This window comes from Arachis stenosperma, chromosome 3 (assembly GCF_014773155.1).
Source record: "Arachis stenosperma cultivar V10309 chromosome 3, arast.V10309.gnm1.PFL2, whole genome shotgun sequence".
Classification (NCBI taxonomy): Eukaryota; Viridiplantae; Streptophyta; class Magnoliopsida; order Fabales; family Fabaceae; genus Arachis; species Arachis stenosperma.
The window spans coordinates 7,563,426-7,588,892 of NC_080379.1; the positions used below are offsets into that span (position 1 = coordinate 7,563,426).

General features: G+C 31.8%; 2 protein-coding genes across 2 annotated transcripts; one reads left to right on the forward strand and one right to left on the reverse strand.

Annotated features, from left to right (window-relative positions):
- Nucleotides 1-6,165: 6,165 nt before the first annotated feature.
- On the reverse strand, nucleotides 6,166-7,689 carry LOC130965433 (uncharacterized). Its single transcript, XM_057890195.1, has one exon. The coding sequence runs from the start codon at nucleotides 7,687-7,689 to the stop codon at nucleotides 6,166-6,168; it is 1,524 nt and encodes a 507-aa protein (XP_057746178.1).
- A 10,668-nt stretch (nucleotides 7,690-18,357) lies between these two features.
- LOC130965434 (uncharacterized) lies at nucleotides 18,358-19,885 on the forward strand. Its single transcript, XM_057890196.1, is given in 5 exon segments — nucleotides 18,358-18,375; nucleotides 18,618-18,683; nucleotides 18,686-18,844; nucleotides 18,956-19,084; nucleotides 19,252-19,885. Coding segments are annotated over 5 exon segments (594 nt in total). The 3' UTR covers nucleotides 19,474-19,885.
- The last annotated feature ends 5,582 nt before the right edge of the window (nucleotides 19,886-25,467 follow it).

The window sequence follows — 25,467 nt, forward strand, 5'->3', positions numbered from 1 at the left end:
ATGCAATTGACACCAAACTTAAGATGAGACACTAGACTCAAGCAAGAAACATCAAATATTTTTGGTTTTTATGATTTTGTGAATTTTTTTTGTGCTTTTTCGAAAATTATATGGAAATAGAAAATAAAGGTTTCAGAATTCTCAATTTGAATTTCAGGAATCATTGCAATGCTAGTCTAAGACTCCGGTCCAGGAACTAGACATGGCTTCACAGCCAGCCAAGCTTTCAAAGAAAGCTTCGGTCCAAAACACTAGACATGGCCAATGGCCAGCCAAGCCTTAGCAGATCATCGCTCCAATAGCAAGATTGATAGAGATCAACAAGCAATTGTGATGATTAGTTGAAACCTCGGTCCAATGAAATTAGACATGGCTTCTCAGCCAGCCAGATTTCAACAGATCATCATGAAACACTAGAATTCATTCTTAAGAACTCTGAAAAAAAAATACCTAATCTAAGCAACAAGATGAACCGTCAGTTGTCCATACACGAACAATCCCCGGCAACGGCGCCAAAAACTTGGTGCACGAAATTGTGATCAATACTTTTTAATACACGAAATAATCCCTAGTAATGGCTCCAAAGACTTGGTGCTCAATACCATGGCATAAACACAACTTCGCACAACTAACCAGCAAGTGCACTGGGTCGTCCAAGTAATAAACCTTACGGAGTAAGGGTCGATCCCACGGAGATTGTTGGTATGAAGCAAGCTATGCTCACCTTGTAAATCTCAGTCAGGCAGACTCAAATGGGTATAGTGATAAACGAATAAAGCATAAAGATAAAGATAGAGGTACTTATGTATATCATTGGTGAGAGCTTCAGATAAGCGCATGAAGATGCCTTCCCTTCCGTCTCTCTGCTTTCCTACAGTCTTCATCCAATCCTTCTTACTCCTTTCCATGGCAAGCTCATGTAGGGTTTCACCGTTGTCAGTGGCTACCTCCCATCCTCTCAGTGAAAATGTTCCCATGCTCTGTCACAGCATATGGCTAATCAGCTGTCGGTTCTCGGTCAGGCCGGAATAAAATCCATTGATCCTTTTGCGTCTGTCACTAACGCCCCGCCTGCTAGGAGTTTGAAGCACGTCACAGTCATTCAATCATTGAATCCTACTCAGAATACCACAGACAAGGTTAGACCTTCCGGATTCTCTTGAATGCCGCCATCAGTTCTCGCCTATACCACGAAGACTCTGATCTCACGGAATGGCTGGCTCGTTTGTCAGGCGAGCACTCGGTTGTCAGGCGATCAACCATGCATCGTGTATCAGGAATCCAAGAGATATTCACTAAGCCTCGTATGCTTGTAGAACAAGAATGGTTGTCAGTCACTTTGTTCATAAGTGAGAATGATGATGAGTGTCACGGATCATCACATTCATCAAGTTGAAGAACAGGTGATATCTTGGACAAAGAACAAGCGGAATTGAATAGAAGAACAATAGTAATTGCATTAATACTCGAGGTACAGCAGAGCTCCACACCTTAATCTATGGTGTGTAGAAACTCCACCGTTGAAAATACATAAGAACAAGGTCTAGGCATGGCCGTGAGGCCAGCCTCCCAATGATCTAAGATAGCATAAAACTCAAAGATAGCTACCAAGATGTCAAATACAATAGTAAAAGGTCCTACTTATAGAAAACTAGTAGCCTAAGGTGTACAAAGATGAGCAAATGACATAGAAATCCACTTCCGGGCCCACTTGGTGTGTGCTTGGGCTGAGCAAATGAAGCATTTTCGTGTAGAGACTCCTCTTGGAGTTAAACGCCAGCTTTGGTGCCAGTTTGGGCGTTTAACTCCCATTTAGGTGCCAGTTCCGGCGTTTAACGCTGGAATTTCTTGAGGTGACTTTGAACGCCGGTTTGGGCCATCAAATCTTAGGCAAAGTATGGACTATCATATATTGCTGGAAAGCCCAGGATGTCTACTTTCCAACGCCGTTGAGAGCGCGCCAATTGGGCTTCTGTAGCTCCAGAAAATCCATTTCGAGTGCAGGGAGGTCAGAATCCAACAGCATCTGCAGTCCTTTTGAGTCTCTGGATCAGATTTTTGCTCAGATCCCTCAATTTCAGCCAGAAAATACCTGAAATCACAGAAAAACACACAAACTCATAGTAAAGTCCAGAAAAGTGAATTTTTAACTAAAAACTAATAAAAATATATTAAAAACTAACTAGATCATACTAAAAACATACTAAAAACAATGCCAAAAAGCGTACAAATTATCCGCTCATCACCTGCGGGACACTAAGCCAGTGAAGCGAAGTCCCTCCGAGACAGTGGCGACGCGATAATAGAAACAATGAAGGAGATACAAGGATGAACGAGACGCAGTGACAGTGATGAATAACGGTGATAGATTTGGTTAGAAGTGAGATTTAAGAAAGAGAGCTCTGAGGTAAAATAAATATAAAGAATTTTTTAATTTAAAACAGAATAGGTAAAATAAATATAAAGAAAACAATAAAAATTTTAACAGTAAAACACTAATTTAAAAATACTTTAAAATAGAAATATATGGAATATCGATTCATTAAATAATTAAAGACTTTATAGATGGTCGATTCACAAAATTATTAACAGGAGTATTGTAAACGTAGTCATATTAAAAATAATACAAGTATATTAATTTTTTAATTTATAATTAACAGTTTTAAATAGTTACTTTTTTTTAAACTGAATAAATATAATTAATCATATAAGTATGAGTATAATAATACGAATACGTTTATTTTTATCAAACTAAATTAAGTTATTAATTAAATTATATTTATTTTAATTTTAGTTTAAAAATTTTATAATTTAAAATTTTAAATTATGTTAATAAAATTAGATTAATTAAAAATAAAAATATACCAGTACGATTTAGATCGTACTGTAATGAATTTATGAAATTTTAAAACAAAATAAATTTTAAAAGATAAAAATAAAAAAATTGTTATGGAAACAATAATTTTTTATTTTATTTCAATAAAAAAATTAACACGAATAAAACACTAAAATTTAAAAAAATATTGCTTAATAAATAAATAAAGATGAGAGATTAATATTTTATGATTATTTTATGTTTTTTATTTAAATGTACAATTTTAAGTTAGTATTAATTTTTTAAATACTAACTTTTTAAAAAAATATAATTTTTTGACATTAATTATTTAATAATGTTATCAATATATAATAAAAACTCTATTAATAGAATACTTCTTAGAATACTGTGCTAACATAGATTACAATATTGATAATAAAAAAGAGTTTTAAAATTCTAAATAATAGAAAAGTATTATAACATTCATCAAATAAGGTGTGATATGCACTAAGCAAAAGGATTGCCATAATATTGAATAATAATCTCTTGCACTAAATATTTTTATGTAAAATTAATAATTAATAATTTTTAAATAATTTAATATATTTTTTAAAATGTTCAGAAAATTTTAACCAAGAACAAAAAAATAGAGAGGGTGCAAGAGAAAAATAAGAAAAAAATAAAGATGATAAAAAAGAAAAATAAATTAGTCCTTTAATCAATTCTAATTCTTTTAATTAATTTTTTATATAATTTATTTTTTTTAAATAAAATCATAATCTATATTATAAAAAAATTACAATAAAACATAATATATGAACATTATAATTATAAATTTTACAGGATCGAATAAAAAACAAAAATTTTAACAAAAACAAAAATATTAAACATAAAAAATAGTAAATAATAAAAAAAAGTTAACATGAATAAAGAAACAATAAAAATTGCAAAAAATAATAATATACATGAAAAATCAAAACACTAATAAATATAATATAAAAATTATTTATCATATAAATAAAATAAATATAATAAAAAATAAAAATATAAAAGAGAATATTATACATGTTATAATATTAAACAAAAAAATACTCTATAATTTTTTTAGTATTATCAATACTCTTTTTTTTTTTAAAGTTAATTATTTATTCATTTAAATTTGTAAAATGAATGTACAAAGATAAGGGTCCAATCTGGACAGCCAATGAAATAAAAAGATTACCCATTAATCCATTACACTACTAACCCATTACAAGAATCAAAATATGACAACATGAATGTCTTGAATCTATCTACTGTAGCCACTACCTTACATTTCTCTTCCCAAATTCTTCAAGGAGTTCCACGACAGATGAATAGAGCACATCAATAGCAGAGTCTTTGGCTTAAAAAATTTTAAGGTTTCGTGCTAGCCAGATCTTCCAAGCGAGAATTACAGTAAGAGCACTGTTTGTCTTTCAATTGGGTCTTCTCTTCAGCGCCTCTATAAGTTTTATCCATCGCCTCCAGAAATCTTCAGAGCTATTGAAGGTAACAAAATTTTCAAATTCAACTTTTCTCCAAATTTTTCTTGCACGCTTACAGTCAAATATGTAATGATTTACTGATTCCCCTAATTCATGGCACATCGGACATATATCTTCGATCGTCAGCAACCTATTGTGTAATCGATTTCGGACAGGTAGACTACCGTGGAGAGCTTTTCAAAGGAAGACTTTGACCTTTGGTGGACATTGCAATTCCCACAAGCTATTCCAAACTCTCTTCTCTCTGCACACTTCCGGGAGCTGTTGAATTGGAGGGTGAGAAAGTCTAAAAGCAGTACGGTACCCATAAGCAACCGAGTAGTATCCGTTTTGTTCCCACTTCCAGGTAATGCTATCTTTCCCATCTTCTGAGATAGTTGTTTGTAGAATCACAGTAGCAATATCGGCTCTGAATATGATTTTAACTAGTTCTTCTTGCCACTATCTGGAATTGTTGATGAGTTGGTTTACCCATACCATGTCTGGATTGTGATTGTTTTGCTGGTAGTCTGAAATATGATTAAACTTCCTTAGCCATGGGTCTTCAAATATCCTAATCCGATTACCTCTTCTTACCCTCCATTCGATCCCTTCCTCCAGAATTCTCCTTCCGTCTAGTAGACTTCTCCAGGCCCATGATGGCTGCTGACCTGTTGGGGCTTGTAAAAAGGAAGAATATTTGAAATATCTGCTTTTGTAAATTTTTCTTATTAGGGACTCAGGCTTAGTAAGAATCCTCCAGCTTTGCTTGGCTAGCATAGCTAAATTGAACGCTTTAAGATCCTTAAAACCTAGCCCTCTATACTTCTTCTCCCTACAAATTATATCCCATCTCACCCACTGTAGCCTCCTTTCAGAGCCTCTCTGACCCCAGTAGAAACTCAGAATCTTCTTTTGTATTTTCTCAAGCAATGAATCAGGGAGCTTGAAGCAGCTCAATGTATACATAGGTACAACTGTAGCTACCGCCTTCACCAAAACTTCTCTACCACTGACGGATAGGAGAGATCTCTTCCATGTTTGCAGCTTCCTTTCCACCTTTTCCTTAATGAGTTGAACGTCTGCCTCTTAGATCTATGTACTACTGCTGGGAGTCCCAAGTCGTTATTCTGTCTGCCCATATGTGGAATTTGTAGAGATTCAGCTAGGGCATCTCTAATCTGTATTGGGGTATTTTTGCTAAAGAATACTGAAGACTTCGAGAAGTTAATAAGTTGCCCACTAGCGTTCTTATAATCTTCCAAAATCTTTAGTAGTCTCTGGCATTCCTGCTCATTAGCTTTGCAAAATAGGATTGAATCGTCTGCAAAGAATAAATGACTAATCGTAGGACATCTACCGTTGAGTCGTAGACCTGAGATCTCTCTCCTCTGTTCTCCTCTGTGGAGCAGATGGGAAAGCCCTTCTGCACAAAGAATGAAAAGATAAGGGAAAAGGGGATCGCCTTGCCTCAATCCCCTGCATGGTTTAAAGTAACCATGAGCTTGACCATCCACAGTAACAGAGTATGACACAGTGGTAACACATTCCTTGATCCAGTCAATCCATTTAGAACAAAAGCCCAACTTCTCCATGACTTTCCAAATAAAGCACCATTCAACCTGATCATAAGCCTTACTCATGTCAAGCTTCACTGCCATCTCATGATCCCCATGGTTATTGTTTTTCAAAAAATGCATAAGTTCATGAGCTATTAGTATATTATCACTGATCAGGCGACCTTTAATAAATGCACTCTGATTAGCACTTATGATTTTATCCAAAATATCCTGCATTCTGTGGACAAGAATCTTAGATATAATCTTATAGAGGACCGTGCTGAGGCTAATGGGGCGAACCTGGCTCATGGTTTTTGTGCCTTGCGTCTTCGGAATTAGGATTGAATGCCCTTAACATCCGACCTCCAGAGAAAAAGCTTTTAATAGCACTACATAGATCACATTTAATAATCTCCCAACAATGTTGATAAAACTTTTCAGTGAATCCATCATCTTCTGGGGCTGAGAACGGATTAATGGAGAATGTAGCTTTCTTGATCTCTTCCTCGAAAACGCTTCTAGTAAGTTTTTTATTAGTAGCATCATCAATTTTCCTCTCCAAAGATTGCAGTTCTGCCGAGGCAGTACAGGGGTTATAGGAAGTGAACAACTCCTTAAAGTATTCAGTGGCAATTCGAGCAATACCTCCAGGATCTATGTTGAAATTACCCGAGCTGTCTTGTAGTCTGAAAATCTTGTTTTTTCGATTTCTACTTTGGAATTTAGCATGAAAGAATTTTGTGTTTTGGTCACCCCATTTCAGCCATTGAATTCTAGCTTTTTCCTTCCAATATCTCTCCTCCTGTAAGTAGGCTTTAGCTAATTCTTCCTCCAACTGTAAAATAGTTGATCTTGTTGCTTCTGTCCCCTTTAATTTTTCCAGCTTCAATTGATTTTCCAAATCAGAAATTAGGTGTTGCGAATTGCTAGAGCCAGATTTCTGCCATTCTACCAATACATGCCTGCATTTTTTCAGTTTAGAAAACAGCTTGAACATTGGAGAGCCATTAAATTCAGTCCTCCATGTTTCTTTCACCATATTAAGAACTTCCTCATTGTCACACCATCCTTCCTGAAATCGAAATCTTCTTTTTGCCTTGTGCTCCTCCCTATCTGCCAGTAGCATCAAAGGGCAATGGTCAGAGCCTGTATCATCTAAATGTAGTATTGTTGCTTGCGAATAATTTGCTCTGAAATGATGTGTAGAGAGGCGTCTATCCAGTCGTTCCATAATTAGGTTGTCACCGTATTGTCTATTGCTCCAAGTGAATTTTCTCCCTTCGTAACCCAAGTCCACCAGCTCACCATCACTAATGAATTTATTGAAAGCCTCTATTGATGAGGCCGACTTCATTCTTCCTCCCTCTTTCTCATGATAGGCGGAGATGGCATTAAAGTCGCCTATCACAAGAAAATAGGGGCTAGCTGTCATTTTGATCTCAATAATTTTTCGGAATTGATTAAACCGAATGTTGTCATCACAATGTAGGTGAACAGCAACTACTTCCCATTTCCTTTGTTTGGTAGGGTCTGTCCACTCAAAGAAAATAAAGAAATCATCGCTAGAGAGAATTGAGACAACTGCATTATCCTTCCATGCCAGCACTAGCCCACCAGATTGACCCCTAGGATCCACACAATATGCCTGCTGAAAACCTGCTTCATTGCATTGAGTTGTAACATTCGTGGTAATATTCTTAGTTTCACATAAAAACATTACCTCGGGAGAATGAGATCTAGAGATCTCTTGTATGTTGTGAACTGTCAGGGGATTCCCCATACCCCGACAGTTCCACATCATCATCTTCATTGGTCACTGGGTGCCCATTGTGGGGTGGCACCCTCTCCCTCTTCCGCTTGCATCTTTTCCTCTGAACATAATTTCTTCTTATTAAGTGGGACCATTTCTCCATGTGAACTCCTTTTAACTCCTGACACTGTGATAGGTTTTTTCGCTAGCTGCTTTAAGTTTTGTCTCTTGTTGGTAGATTTTGTGAACTGCTGCCCTTGTTTTCCAAACACAAAGCACGTCGTTGCTTCAATCCCCTTTGAATATTCCTTTTCGTCTCTTTCTTCAGCATTGTTTCTTTCTATTGCTAAGCCGATACTGATTTGTGGATGATAGTTTGCTGCTTGTATCTTCTTTTGAACGATAGCATTACTCATAACTTCTTCTTCCTCACTTCTCCCCTCTCTTTAATTTAGTATTATTTTAAACTATATATTTTCATTATTTATGATTCAATTGTTACTTATAATTAGTTTTTCATCTATTTTGTACTTTTTGATAAGATCATAGTTTATATTATATAAATTTTGATAATAAACGTATTATATATTAATTACAATTACAAATTTTACACAACCAAATAAAAAATAAAATTTTTTTATACAAAAGTACATTAAAAAATAGCAAAAAACTCATACAAAATAAGAAATAATAAAAATTTTATAAAATCAACAACATATATCTAAAAGTGATTGTTATTGACCTATTGTACTTAAAAAATAATATCTAATTTGTTAAAAAAATAAAAATTAATATTTAATTTAAAAAACATAAAAATAAATAAATTTTTAAAATTTAAAATTTATTATAAAAAATAAATAAAAAAAGCATGATCAAGGAATCATAAAAAAGACTGAAAATTGGAGCTATCTAAAATTTGGAAACTATCTAAAATGACTTATACAAGAAGAAGCCGTCAAAAATTTAAAATTTGCCACACATTTCTTTATGTCAATACTCAATATTTATTAGACTCCAAAAAATGTCATTACAATCATTTGTTGGACTCCCAAAAATAGATCAACAACATAATCATTATCATTAATGGAATCAAATAACATCTAATTAAAAATTTTCCTTCATCATTCTCTCGTCACGCTACAGAAATTATCGGTTATCATCAAGGTAACTTACACACGTAACTCTTTCTCACTACGCTATCTATTTTCAGCACCAACCGAAAAAAAAAATTTTTGAGCGCCATAGCATAATTCGTATATATATATGGTTTGTTTATTTATCAATTTGGCTATGTAAAAAATATATATAAAATTTTTTATTTTGAAAAGTGAAGTTAAATATAAAATGAAGATTTTAACTAAATTTTAAGAATATGCATTATACATCATGTATTTATTTATTTTTTTATTATAAAAAAAATATTTATTTTAGAAAAATAGTTTTTACTATAATCAATAAGACCTGTAATTTAGTACCATAATCTTATATAAGGGTTTAAAGGCTTTCTACTCTCAAGATGAAAACTTGAAAAGGCTAAAATTTAAGAAAATATTTGATAACCAAAGAAAATTAATTAAAAAGAACTGTAATTTATCTTATTTAATATTTATATATTTTATCACAATTAATAAATGCTAAATCAAATAAATTTTGATTTTTTTTTTAGTATTACCGAAAATTCATAAAATATTTTTTCTCGGTATAATTAATAATTGCCAATATTAGGTACACAAATTTGGATATTTCCTAGACATTTGTTGTTGCGATGATTATGATGATTCATCTTTTTATTATGAAAATTTTTTGGATACCCCTATATGATATATTTATAGAATAGCAGAACTTTATTAATAGTAGAAATAAAATTATCACGTTTTGCTAATTTCTAACGAATTATTCTATAGAAGTGACTATCACTCTTCAAAAAATCTAAACTTGTTTATATTATTTATAGTCTTAAATAAATTTGTTAAGTAGCTAAAGACTCCTACTATATATGAACGACATTTATTAAATATAAGCACAAGTTAAAGTACGTAACAATAGTTAAACGTAATTTTTATTTTTAGTTCTAAAACTGGTGGACAAATCAATTTGATTTAAAAATGATTAAGATCTCTACTTTAAAATAATGCGACTCATGTTAGTATTTAAGTGAATTTTTGTCTCACAACTTTTAGTATAGTGATAATTAAATATCACTATAATAACAAAAATGTTTGGTAATAAAAAAAATTAGCTAAAATTTATATAAATTCTGTTTTTTTTCTTTTTAATATTATCGTATTATAATGGCCAATTGACATAGTTAATATAGTTTTCGAAATTAAATTTTATGATTTAATTAGTGTGAATTAAAAAATAATTAATACGCTCTTTATATATTATTTACTGGTGAATATTGATGATCTTTGCATTATTGAAGACCTAAATATTTGAATACAACCTTGGCCTAAGTCACATGTCATCATATTCTTTGTTATGTTGTCTAGTTTTGGTGAATATAAAGTATCAAATCTACTTGTTGGTGACTGATCAAATATAGAGACACAATTCAATAGTTGCATGCATTATTATTATTATTATCACTATCAATTGTGTGTTAATTCGCTGTTCACATTATTGTAGAAATGATCAAATTATTGTCCTTGAGCAATCAAATTTTTATCACATATATGATGTCCTAGCTTTGAAATATTAAACATGCATGTGTCTCTCATTTTATTCTAATCTCGTACAAGTAGAGTTGATTTAAAAATAATCTATTAACATCTCTCATTTTCTTTAAAAATAAATCACCAAAGTTAATATTAGAGCAACTTATTAATCTTGTTGATGAGATCTAAGTAAGTGGTCTAGAAGCAATATTAATATTGTTGTAATTAATTATTCATTATCCTAAAGAATTGAAAGATGGATAAAGTATGACAATGTGGGGATAGAATAGGATATGATGGGCTAGAGTTATTAATTGTATTATTTGGCTCCCACAAGGTTCATTTTGTTCAACATGATTTTGGTTTTTCTTTCCTAGCCATAAACATTATGAGCAATGCTAGGGGGCAGCAATTTTTGTGATTGTTAGCCATCAACTAGTCATCAATGATAATTTGATGGTGTAAGATTGATGTGAAATTTCATCCAATGGCTCACCTTCCTCTGCTGGTTACATGCTGGCCAAAATTCAATAAAACTGCTGGCCCCCTAGACTTTTCCAAACATTATTATTAAATGTGGGTAAAGTGGTAAACATTTACTCTGTTGTTAATGTGTTAAGACTAAAGAGAGCAACATGCAACATCATCTTCATGCTATACGATTTAATAAAGCATGAAATTGATCTAATAGCTATATTTTCTAACATATTATAATGGCCAATTCACATGGAGAATAAAGAGATAGAGAAAGAAAAAAGGAGTGCGAGAAGGAGACAAACATTAAAATGAATGCTACCTATATTGCTACCGATATCTAATCAAAGGACGTTTTGATTCCAATATAGATACATTAGAATTTGGAGGGTAAACAAAGAACCTGGAAGCATGTGATGAGTAAGCTTATGATATGAACGGCAATAATTTCACAGTTCCAGTGACACTAAAAAGAAGCTATATATTAAGGTGAGTAAGTTTATGATATGATTAAGATTCATATAAGCTAAGCTTATTATATGTTGGGTATTGTATATCTTCTGAGCTAGGTCACCGACGATGAATTTAAGAACATCACATTGTTTCTGACTACATTACACAGAAAAAGAAAAAGACATTATTAAGGTACATGTGTAGCAGTTTTCCTCTCAAAGCAAATGGCATTACCTTTCATTGAATTCGTAAAAAATGAGAGACACATGTTTAATATTTTAAAGCTAGGACATCATATATGTGGTAAAAAAATTGACAGCTCAAGCACCATTATTGATTTGAGATTTTTTTTGTTGTAGCAGTTGCTAGTAGGGTGCCGTCTATGGAGGCTAGATATGATAGAACCTATGAGAGTTTGACAGTTGGAAGAGAGATGGTTTTGATTTGGATTATGACCACCTTAATCGCAATAAATTTGTTAAGCAGTCACGCCAAAGAGATTTGTTAAGAAACGGCCATGGACGCCGCCCAGATCCATGACCCTGGCTCGGAACTTTCGAAACTCCAGCGCGTGCGTACGGCGCCAAGGCTAAGACCAATTTTCCATCTTATTTATGAATTTATAAGCATTCGTAAACTACTTTTAATTTCCTATAGGTTGAGGACTTGAGGTAATGCGTTCTTTTTAATCAATCATGATGCAAGTTCAATTATTAAATTGAGATTGTTGCTAGCTAGGAAAGCTCAACCTTTTATATTCTTAAATTTCATCCACCAAGTGCTTAATATTTGCAACTCATATCAGTCATCCGATTAGTAAATGAATAATATATATTTAGTAATGCATTTCTATCATGATACATACTACGTATTTTATTTAAGTACATTCAACTTACTGATTACTGTTGAGTGTTGAGGTAACTGATCCAAAAGACACAAGTTGAGATTTCAATTATCACTACTTTTTATTTTTGTTGTGGAAATAATATTTTTGAAACACATAATAATTAAAAATAATTCTAAGCACAACATACATGATTTATTTAATAGAATGATAGGTACACAATAAATAAATAAATAATGTGTCATTATATTATTATCTTTTAGTCAAAATATAGTGATAAAAAGATTATACAGAAATATAAGATTTTATAGTAACATGCTACATACTCAAAATCTTATAATATTAAATATTTGTCTCTCATTTTACTCTAATCTAGTACAATTAGCATTGAATATCCTTTGGTATGTTCACAGAAAATATATATAATACAGAAAGAAACCAGCATTAGTTATTTACTATATAATAATAATAATATCTTATATACTGAGTTGAAACAAATTCTAATAAAATAAGGCTTTCTTATACTGTTCATAAGTAAAAAATTTTATAATGTTGGAATAATAATTAAAAATACTAAAAATTGCTGATATTAAAGATTTTTTTTTAAAATATGCATGCCAATATATATTTTTTCTTCTTATCAAAGATTGAAATTAATTAATTATATAATTTCATTGATTTATTACATAAAAATGTAGCTCACCAAGAAGCACTGAAAAAGGGGATAGAAGACTAAGGCAAGTGTATCACCAACTAAACGTGAAGAAGAATATAGAAATTGCTTCAGCCACAGTGTCACCTTCAATATCTCCATCTTCAACAAGACCACTTGTGATACTCAGAATAATGAAAAGGAACAGCTTATCAATGTTTGAATAAAAATAATAATAAAAAAACGTGGAAAGAAAACCCTACCCAATACAAGTCTCTCACCCTATTATTAGTACTACATTGATCAAGGCTAGCTAGGTATAGCTATAGCGTGAGTGATTCTTTGTTTCTTTCTCTCTTTTATTTTATTCAAAGAGGAAGGAATAATAGTACCAAAAAAGAAAGAAAAAATGAGGTGAAATTATTAAAATTTAAAGGAAAAAAAAAAGAGGAAAAAAATTGTGATTTATTGTGATGTAATTGAATTGAATGGTGTCAGTACTGTTGGATAGTGAGGGTAGTGAGAATTTTTATTAGGATAACTGAATTGATGAGAAAGAAAGAAAGAAAAATGAGAGAATAGAAAAAGGGTCACGTTATATATCATATAACATAATTATGATGATTTATAATTTGGGTGCTAAGATCCCGTTTCGTTTTTAAGCATATCCCAGATGCTCAGTAGTCCGTAATCAATCTTCATTTTTTTACATATCTCGAGTATTTTCTAGATATAACTCGACGTCACACTGTTACAGAACGGAGTCTGAGATGCCGAGATGCGCTTATATTTAGAAACCTTGCTGAATACTCGAGATGTGTTCTATTATGTAATTCGTAAATACTTAAGCGTTTATGTATTTTTGTAAATAAAATATTTATTTTATTTAAATTAAAAAAAAAACCTTTTATGAGTGGTGAGGCCATATTGGTGATGGTGGTGGTAAGCTTTTGCTATCAAAGCTGAGGAGTCATGTCATGTGTTTTACTTTTAAAAGAGAAAAAAAATAAATAAATAAAAAATTGGACCACTCAAAGATGCATGATTGGAATAAAGGGAAACATATGTGCACTAGTCACTAGAGAGAAAGAAGATGGGAGGTATATGCCGGAGATTCTCAGTTTTTTGTTTTTTTTTTTCCTTTTTTACTTGTTTTTAAATGTATTTGTTATTGTCTTTGATTTAATTTTTATTTTATTTTATTTTGGGTAATTTAATTATTTTTGGTGTTTTTCAATTTCAAGTTGGAAAACAGAGAGTAGTGGTGGTGGGTTTGAGTTGGGATGGATGAAAGGAGGGTATGTCAGTGAAGTGTTGTTGGCTCCTCTTTGAGTTTTTTTTGTACATTATTATAATTACTGTTTTGCATGGTTATGTAATTATCTTAGTTTGACACACTGATTGGAAAGATTTAAAAGAAAAAATGGAAGTGTAAATATTCAGTTGAATGAATTATTGTTGTTGTACATGGTGAAGTTTTTAACCGAGGTTCCAAAGTGCCTATTTACATTGTTTCAAGTTAACATATTCTGTATGACCAAATAGAATGGTTATTTCTATATAACTCTATTTTTATATAATTTCTGAAAGTTGTCAATGTAGAAAGTGTTTCGACATAAATATCTCAAAAAAAAAAAAACTAATAAAATTGATATTATTTGTCATAATTTTATTTAAAATGACTCAGCAAATAAGAGAAACATTCATTTTTTTAACTGGAAAAGGTTTGTATATTAAAAAAAATATATTTAAATTTTCATCATTCTAGAGCCATGAATAATGCATTCCTGCTGAAGTTAGTTTGACATTTAGTTATAGATAAGAAATCTTTGTATGTTTGAATCATAAAATACAAGTGTCGGAATAAAAAACTCATTTTTACCATCAAATGCTTGACAAAGAATTTGTTAAAATTGGAAGAAATTAGATCAAAACCCGATTTAGAGGATTGGAGATGGTCATTGGATTTTTTCTTTGAAATAATCATTGGGTCCTTACGTAAAGAACCTATTAAATTTTGTGGACACTGAATCTAATAGTAGCGGATGTCTCTACTACGGTTGGAGTTGGAACTGGGAGTTTCTAAGCCAAATCTTCTCCCGAAATATTTTGAATCTTATTTAGGGTCCGTTTGAAAATTTTAGAAGTAACTTTTTTTATTTTTGACTTATGAAAAGTAGTAGTATTAATGTTTGGTACAATTTTTAAAACCAAATTGCAACTTTTTAAGAAGTTATTTAGGAGTTTATAGAGAAGTTAAAAAAATGACTTTTCTCATAATACTTCTACTTTTCATCACATTTCTATAAAATAAGCATTTTTAGAATTAAAAATCCAAACACAAAATAACTTATTTATAAATTACTTTTAACATAGTTATTTATTGTTTAAGTTATTTTATCAAAAGGAACTTAATTGAATTGGTTACCCAAACTGGACCTTAGTCCTTGAAAGCTCCTTAATTTAAATTTGTCGATTGCATTGTTTGTCTCAGGAAATTATTTCTAATTATAGTTAATTACTCTACTAATTATGGACCAAATTATACATGTTTTATACATAAACTTCAATAATAAAACTCAAACTTGTAAAAGTTTATTTGTAGAATTATAAATTTCATTGATTTAGAATCTAAACTTGTAAACTCGAAAGTTTTTATAACTTTTGTATTAAATTACGTCTATTGAAAAATTTTATGGACATCAATAGAGAGAAGAAGTTTTGTACAATGAAAAATAGTTATTTGTATATTCTTTAAAATTATCTTTACTAATTTATGTTTCCAAAATTAAAATCTTTTATATTTATATTAAAAACATAATTATTAAAATAAAATAAAACAACATTGAATAACTACCTTAACTTAAATCAATTTAAAAGTAAATCTTGCAAAGACCAAACATAAGTTATAATTTTATCTAACATTATTATAGTTATTATTTGTGTATTTTATAGTACTATTAAAGTAAATACAAAAAGTATTGAATTATTAGGCATAAAGTTGATTGATGTGATATTCTAAAATTAAGAATTACTAATAATATTTTTTTTTCTTTTTTTTTTACCAAAGATATGAAGACTCGAACCCGCAACCTCTTAGATGAGTATGGAAAGTTTATGCCATTTGAGTTATTACTCATTGGCCAATAATATTTCTTTTTCAGTAAAACAAATTATATAAAAGTAACTTCATGTCTTTGAACTATAGTATAAACTTTTCATTGGTTTTTATTTTTTGAAACAATCTAGCATACCCATCTTTCATAAATTATTTTTAGAAGATGCAATTGTAAAAACAAATGAATAACCAACTTATTTCATGTATCTCTAAAAAAAATTAAAAATACTTTAATCTATAAATTAGGATCCAACACATGTTATGCTTATAATAAGAAAAAATATCTTATAGATTTTTAGTCTTTCCATTTTGAGAGTAGAAAGCATTTGAACCCTTGTGAAAAATTACGATACTAAATTATAGGTTTTATTGATTATGATAAAAAATATTTTTCAAAAATAAAGATTACCTTTTTTATAATAGAAAAAAAAATACATTATGAGTAATACATACTCTTTTAAAAATTAGTTAAAATCTTCATTTTTTTTAATTTATTTTTTTAAAGGAGGAAACTGAAAGCTTTCAGAAAAATTTACAAACTATAAAAAGGTGTTTCCCTTGCACTTTCAAAAGAAATAACTTACTTTATGTGTTTAGTGCTTCCAAAACTTTTAGCTAAATCCAAACCAATGATATATCTAAATAGGCACTTTTAAAAGATGTTATTACTATAATTCGTGCACTAATGACCATATAATAGAGAACCAGCATATTTGATGTATAGGTATTTCTAAATGAAATGACCATTATATCCTGTGGTAAAAATTCTAAAGTTTAAAGTTATTGTCATTAATTAAACTTTAATACTGGTTAAGTGAAATTTAAAATTATTAATTACATAAAAATCTGCAAGAAAAAATAATTTTACACGGTTTCTAGTTGATATGGTTTTTTACCTAATAATTATGATTTTATATATGGAGAAAAAAGAGTGAAATACCAAATTTACAAGTCTTATCATATAATATCCCCTCTTTGCATTTATTTGTTCTATAAAAGGCCATCGAGTTCTCTCTTCCTCTTCATTGCATCATATACTTGATCTTACTCAAGTGTTTCACCAATCCTTTTGAGTAGTTTTCCATTGAGAAAAATGAGAGAAATCTTGCACATTCAAGCTGGTGAATGTGGGAACCAAATAGGAGGAAAGTTTTGGGAGGTTAGTGCGACGAACATGGGTTTCACTTTCTAGAAGACACTTAGTCTTGCGATAACTTTAATATCATTATTATACTAATGTATGTCATTACACAGTGATATTAAAATTATTGTCGGACTAAGGTGTCTTTTAGAAAGGGAAACCATTATTAGTAGGAGTTTAAATGATATCAAAAACACTGCAACTGCGACTAATAGATTAAGAGCAACTTCTTTCTACTCTTGTGGCAACTAACTCGATCATTGTTGCCTTTTATGTTTGAAGCAAAAAGAAAATAAAATAAGACGGAGATAGTATAATTTTAAAGAATAAACCTTTTTTTTAACGAGGGTAAACTTCTTTGGGATTTGTGGTTTTTTCCGGGTTGGTCCGGATCTGTCCTGCCTTACCTTCGTCAAAAAATAAAGTTTGAAGATGGTAAATATTTTAGGTGGGTACTCCCATGAAGATATTATAATTATTTTCATATGATGATTTTTCTTTTTGACCCTTGGATGATGGATTGTAGGATTAGATTTTGATATGTTATGAAAGTGTTGTTTTTATTTGAAGTGTGGCCAAATTAATAAATTACACTTTTATACAAAGCATCTTCATAAAAAGATGTTTTTTGCATCTTCATTTGAGTAGCTCCCAATATTTTATTCTTTAAAATTTGTATGATATTTATTTATTGTCTTCAGAAGGTTTTTGTCATCGCACACACTCTCTCTCACTTTCACTGCATTGAATTGTTATTCCTTTTGCTTTTTCTCCGTTGAAAAACCCCGATGATTTAATTAAAGAAAGATTTATGTTTGATTATTAAACCGGGTTATCATTGTGATTGTTTCAATATAGTTTTACATTGGTGATTAGGTTGTGGATGCAATTCAAATATATAATTTCTTTTAATATGATTAGCCTCAACAGAAAAAATAAGTAATTGCTTTCATTTACTATAAACTGCAATCAAAAGCCAAAAAAACCAACCGTATAATTGTTGACCTGTTTTTAAGGCCTGTTTGCTGTGATATCGGTTTTCAATCTCTTGGATACGAGTCTTTCATCTAATATTACTATGTAAGGCTCCGTTTGTTTCTGCCGAGGGACTAGATGCAGGTTCCGTCTGTTTCTGCCACCGGCGACTGACGAGCTTGAGTGCGAGACAGTGAGTGAGACCAGAGTAGAGAGCGCTTGAGTGCCACAACACCACCCGGGAGAGAGGTGAGAGAGTGACGAGAAGTGACTGAGTGAAGAGAAACGTTGAGTGGCCAAAAAACGCCGTCAGTGAGAGAGGTACAGATCTAGGGTTTTCGGCGCAAAAAAAAAAGGAAAGAAAAGAAAAATGAAAACGGTGAAAGAGAGAGAGAAATCTGAAGAACAAAATGGATGGAGGAGGAGAAAATGGTATGAGATTGCTGATCCTTATTGATAGACAATGCCTTACTGAGATTTATGAGACTATGAGTGCGAAAATGATGGAGCTGCGTGAAACGAGTTAATTTTGACTTCGGGCCATGTTTTGTGGCCATCAAACATGTATTCTAACATCGTTTGATTCATATAGTCGAAGTCGGTTAATTGTTGACTTACACACACAGTAATGCTAAGTTCATTTTGTACTTATTGGTTTATGTTAATCTATTTAGGTGTTTAGCAACATTGTGGAACCTGTACTGTTATCTCAAGGTGGACCTGATTGGGATAAGCCTCTTGCTTCTGAAATCAAGAGACATTTTTGGAGGGGTTTAAGAAAGTTGCATTAAGTGCAGCTGAACGGCTTGAGGAGCAACCTGTCATTGTTGGTCATAGCGAATACACCTTTGATGGATCTGGTGTTAAGAGACTACTATCCAACAAGTTTGAATTTGACAAGGTTAATTCATTTCTTTATAAATTAGGATCATATTATATATTATATATACTAATTATCTTACTTTTGTTAAAATCTTGCATTGAGTTGACCAATCTATTGTTGGATATGCAGACTTTGAATTCAGTTGTAGAGAATTTGCCTAAAGATAAGAATGGAAAAATTTCAAAGGAGTATCTACGGCTAGCACTAGATGGAGTGTCTCCATCTGCTGGATTACCACCATTTGGTGCAATTGAAGAGGTATGATCCCAAATAATTTATCGAAGTTGTTTTATATATTTATAACTGTTAGTTCGGACCATGATTTATCCAAATTGACAGGTATTTTAAATCAGAGGGAGTAATATTTTGATCTGTTTCAAAAGTTGGTAGGTGAATTTTGTGACAGTTGATTGTTATATATGCAGATGGATAAGGTTATTGGAGAAGTGTTCAAGATGATGAATGCAGATGATGCAAAGATGGTTAAAGAAGATGAATTCAAGAAAGTGTTAACTGAAATACTAGGAAGTATTATGTTGCAGCTTGAGGGAAATCCCATATCAGCTTCTTCCAACTCTGTAGTGCCTGAGCCTCTTGGTTCTTCTTCTTCACTTCTCAAGCCATCAACTACTGAAACAGCAGCATAACCTCCTCCCAAGTATATATATATGACACTTAAGAAATAATAATCATATCATAATAATATATAACATATGGAAACTATTAATTAGTAGCATGACTTGTCAAGTTTGTATTATGCTGTGGGGATATTTATGAATGTGGAAACTTAGAAAATGTCATGGAGATGGAAGAGTTATTAGTCAGCAATCACTTCCTGGTTTATTTGGGTATGTTGATCATCACTTCCTGTTGTACTGTGCAGAAATTAGGCTGTTTTATCATGGCATAAAAAAAGAAAAATAAAAATTGCATTTTAATCCATGTGGTTTTGTGCTTCCTAAAGTTGTATTGTAATGGCCAAATGATATTACCTCACGCATAACCACAATCATTGTAAAAATAATCTGCAGCCATGATCTCCACACATTGCCTAATTTATTACTCTTATAATTATGCAGCATTACTTCGTATGGTCATATTCAAATACCACAGCAAACTTATCAGTTACCATCTTAAGATTAACTCCAACAAATATTATTCAGTTTAGAAACTTTGTAATCTAAGATAACAATGCCCATGTACAAAAAATGGCTATTTGTTTTAATAACTGCTGCACCATTTACGCGCGGGTGGACTGCTAGTTTAATTGTTACGTGATAACAAAAACTAAATAATATAATGATGACCAAACACACGTGTTGGAGGATTTATTCTCCAAAAGCTCTTGTAAACGGTAACTCTTCATTATGATTTTGTTTTCATTATTTTATTGAAGGAGATATATTAGGCCAAGAATTGGCTTTGTTAGCTAACTGAAAAAATTGCTTAGAACTAAAAGTCATGTTACTCTTTTTTTTGACTTTTGTGTACCGTGAATATTCTTGCAAGTGAAGCATATTACTATACAATTATATCAGTTAACGTGATCTAACACTATACCAAAATTTTGATGCATTGGAATTTCTACTTAACAAGGATGGTAAAACTTATATCAATGTCCCTATTTTTTCTGTATTGATTACACATTCCTATAATGAAAAGAATTATATGCAGCATAAAGAAATGGAGATGGCATTTAAATTTACAATGTAAAAACAGAAATGCATTACATGACTTTTAAATAAGTTAAAATCAATCGGCTTTCACCAACTGTTTAACAGAATATAACAAATACACATCGAACTCTTTCTGTAAATAGACAAAATTGGCATATAATTATTTGGTGTAATTTCCCTCAGTTGGCCTTGGGCTCATGCCATCTTCAAACTTGAAGATCATTTGAGAAAGCAATTCTAAGAAATTGAGTCAATTACAAATCCGTTTTAACTCATGCCCATCCGGCCATCTTCACTGTGAAATGAACATTGGATCTTTTGGGTTTGTCCTTTCTTAGCATGCATAATATATGGAGTAATTATCCATTTGCCAAACAACAATGCGACTTCCAAAGATAGTAAAATCGTATATCCCAAATGATCAAATTTAAAGATGTAAATAAAATTGATGTAAAATATTTTACTATTGGCCAGCCATATATATTCTTATACCAATGCAATGCAAGCTAAGAACTAAATGAACTTAGCATAAGTGTGTGTAAAATATTCAGTTTTAAGAAGTCAATAATTAACAGACAAACAAATAAGAACTTAGACTACACAAATCGAACGACGTCAGAATATAGGGTCATGTACTTGATCAAGGCAAACAAAGTTTGTAACAAAGGTTGGTATTTGATGATTACTCAAGAATCTGAAGCAGGATGAATTCCTTGATCAACAGTGAGTTTAGAGAAAGAGCTGTAACTATATGGTGACGAAGTGATTTTTGAGGGGAACCAATCTGAGAGAATATGGATGCTATTTCAGCTTCATAACTTGGACCATTAACAAACTCAAGAAGATCTTTACCATCAATGCGTAGAATTACAACTGGATCTCTCTTCAAACCAGCAACCATACCCAACAGAATGTCTGACAGAACCTCCTTGAACTCACTCTTGCTCACTTTTTCTTGCTTGCCATGTGTGAACTCATTCAACATCTATGAAACAAAAACCCCATTGGAGCACTAAAACAAACATCTCATATGCGTTAATCCTGATTCATATGGTACATTGATTTTACACGTCACAATAATATCCTTAGAATCATATTGCTATATGTTGTGACTAATGTATCTTATGCTTTATATATTTATTCTTTTGCTGTCTTTAGCACATATAGTTATATTTGTTAGCTGAGAAATTTTACTTTTTCAAAAGCATGCCACAAAAAAGAGCAACTTTTTTTTTGTCCCCAGAATATGACATTGCCTTCAAAATGCAGCTGGAAGCAAAACTTTCCAAACATACGTCGACTTTTTGTTACTACGAACTCTGAAAGTCTAATAACTCCAAACTTTCTAGCATTTTCTTAATAAGCATAGTAGTTAATTAGTTTTGAGGTATGATTTGAAGTTTGAACAGCGCAAATAATCAACACTTTGACACACTAATATTTTTAGTTTCCAGCATGTTCCTTAACCAGATTCTTCCTTATATATGTTGATAAGAAGATAGGCACAAAAAGGTGAAGTAACAAAGAAAAGAAATCAATTGCAAATTTGTAACAAAAAAAGAGAGTCCCACAGAACCGACCAAGTTATCTTATCCATTCATATATAATAATAATAATAATAATAATAATAATAATAACTATTTTAATAATATTGTTTTTGGGACCAGCAAGAAATCAATTCTTGGTGAAAGAAAAATCTTATGTGATGTCTCAAAAAGGATCACAAGTATAAAAACAATATACATGATATATAAATAAACCACATAATTGAAAAAATAAAAAGGGTATGGTTCTCCATCAACATCTGATGCATTAATCACAGAGATTTAGATTGCCATATATAAGATGCAGAAATGGGTTCATTATAATTCTTGTATTGCCACAACAAAAACAAAGAAAGGAACAATAATATTCAACTAATAAACAAAAAACAACAGATATTGGAACAGAATCAAACCTGATGAAGATAATGACATCAGATTGAAAATAGTATCATATTTGAAAATTGAAAAACATTAGAATTGGGAAGAATAGAATGCTACGAGCAAATTAAAACTTGAAGATAGAAACCAAAAAAAAAAAAGTCAACATACATAAAGGATATCAATCACAACCTAATCTAGGGACAGAATAGACTCAATCTCAAACGTCCTACAGCCTTGTTCTTCGTCAATATCACCCCTCAACGGCAAAGACTGGCCGGGGACTTCCCGATCGACCTCTGCTAGAAACCCCGAGAAAACCTGCGACGCTTTAGGAAACCTGAGACGCGATTTGGAAGCAGGGCAAGACGGAGACGAAGTTGGAAGCGATGGAGACGAAGTTGGAAGTGACGGCGAAGCGCTGGAAAATTCGGTGCATCACTTCTACTATTACATAAAGGCAGGTATACAGATTTTTTTTTCTTGGTATTAAAAGACATCCATATAAATATTACATGATTTGTTATACAAGCTAAAAATGGTCCAACCCAAAATATCCAATGCTTATTCCACAATAATCCCCCTTTTAATAAAGCTGCGCCCAAACACTTTGCTGGGTAAGTCCAACTCCTCCATAGCTTGGTTTGCCAGTAATAAACATAGATACAGACACAACCAAAGCTAATGTCCCAGCTATAAGGTTGCGTTTGGTTGATGTCTTAAAATAATAAAGACATAGACACAAATACACATGAGTACATAGACATAAAAAGACACTCAATTTTTTATCTTGTTTGGTAACTTAGACACAACAGAATATACAACTCAAAATTTTACTAAAATATCAATTTTATCCCCATCATTTTTCTCTATCACTACTTTTGTCAAATCCTTTCTTTTAGAGTTATCATCAACATCAATACCACTGTAATCTTGAACCAAATACAAAAGCAACAATATGTCAATCTAAATTAAATTTAATAAAATCAACAAAAAATTTAATTTGTTGCATATCTGTAAAATAAGATACACAGATTTAATTTTTTTTAATAAAGGGATAATAGAAGAGGAAAAGATCAGAGACGTTCTCTGTGGAAAGGATGAACGACGTTGCTAGAGAGAGGATGTGGAGGGAAGCGCCGTCGAAGCTTGAAGCCGCCGGCGAATCTGGATGACGATGGATTTGGACTTCCGTAGCCAAACCCTTCGAGAGAGAAGGAGGAGCAGAAGCAACGGTTCTTAATGAAGGAATAATAGCAATCGACGGCAAAAAAAATGAGGCACCCACATTGACGGCAAGTCCGAAACGGTAAGGGAGGGGCGATGCGGTGAAACCTGTGACAAGGAGGGAAGGAGACACGGCGAGATGCAGAAGCGCAGAGGCAAGAGGCAGAAAAGAGACAACACAATGGTGAGAGGAGAGGTTGAATCGGCGGAGTTCCAAGTGAGGGATGTGGCTAGCAATGGCGGCAAGGAGATTGAAGAAGGCCGGAGGCGAGACAGTGGTCTGACTTCTAAGAGAGAGAGGAGAAGAAGAAGAAAAAAAAAGAAGAAGAAAGAAATAAAGAAAGAAGGAACAAGATCTGAAAAGAAGAAGAAGGGGGTTGAGACACTGATAGAGGAAAAGAAAAGGGCCAAATGGTTTGGATAAATCTGGAATTTTCAAAAAAAAAACTAAGGATAAATTTGTCCAAAATTTTAATTTAATTTGTGTCTCAAGATGAAAATCCGTATCTCATGATTTGGGAGAGACACAAAATACACGTATTTTATGTACTCTTGTGTGTAACCGTGTCTCTCTTTTTTTTGTGTCTTACAAAACAAACAACACACATGTACTCCCGTGTCCATGTATTTGATGGACAAAAACACTAAACAAACACTACCTAAGCGCACACATTATTGATAGTTCTAATGTTGTTAATTTTTTTTGTAAAAACCAAATTGACTATCAACAAAAAATAGCACCCACAATGTGGAAACAAATTCCACAGACAATGTAAGTTGGAACTCGGATCTTAATCCTTTATTATCATCACTAATAACACATTCTCCTAAGAAATATTTTTGTTCTAAAATTGGATCCATCCCATATTTTAGTAGAATAAAACTAATAGTTGAACCAATACACTGTACACTAACATAAATTAGTGCACGTGTAAAAGTAATAATACCTCTTAGGACAGCAACAAAGGTGATAATAGGATTCATATGTACTCCAATTTGCATAAAAACCATTAAAAATATATAGGATATAAAAAATATTGCAATTGGAACTACAAATTCTGGAAGCTTTTCATGAAAATTCAAACAAAAAATTATTAATGCCGTTGATGACCATATCAGATAAAAAGTTGCAACCATTTCAACCAAGGCTGCCTTCCAAATCTGAAATAAAAAAATAAAATAAAATAAAATAAGATGTCATACTTACATTAATCTTAGAAATAACATAATATTTTATAAAAAAGACCGACCAAAAAAATGGTCCAAAATAAAAAAAAAGGCTCAATGTCTATTAGACTATCAATAAGGCTCTGTCACTCAACGTCCCCTGTTTATGAAGTATGAACAACCAAACAAAAAAACGCAGCTCCATCACCGTTTAACGTCTCTCTTCACTCAGTCTCTTCTCGTCACTCTCTCACAGTCTCACTTCTCTCCGGTCTGGCTGGTTGTGAATGTGTAATTTGGAAGAAAGAAAAATGAATCAAGTCAAGAAAGAATTTGAAAAGAGAATTTAAGAGAGACAAACTATGGGATTACCTCCATTTACGAGATGGTTGAGATGAATCAATATTTCTCTCTTCTTTTCTCAGTGGGAAAATACTCAAAAAGAAGGTTGGTTGAGATGCTGAATTACTTGAGTAAGTGACGGATCCTATTTAATTTCTTTTCTTTGTTCTCTTATCAACTGTGATATATGATTGAGTAAGCGAGGAAACTGCTACACACGTACGTTGATATTCTGTTTTTCCTTCTCCGTGTAATGTAGTCAGAATCAATGATATAGGTTTGTCTCCACCATCTTCTCTCCACTTTC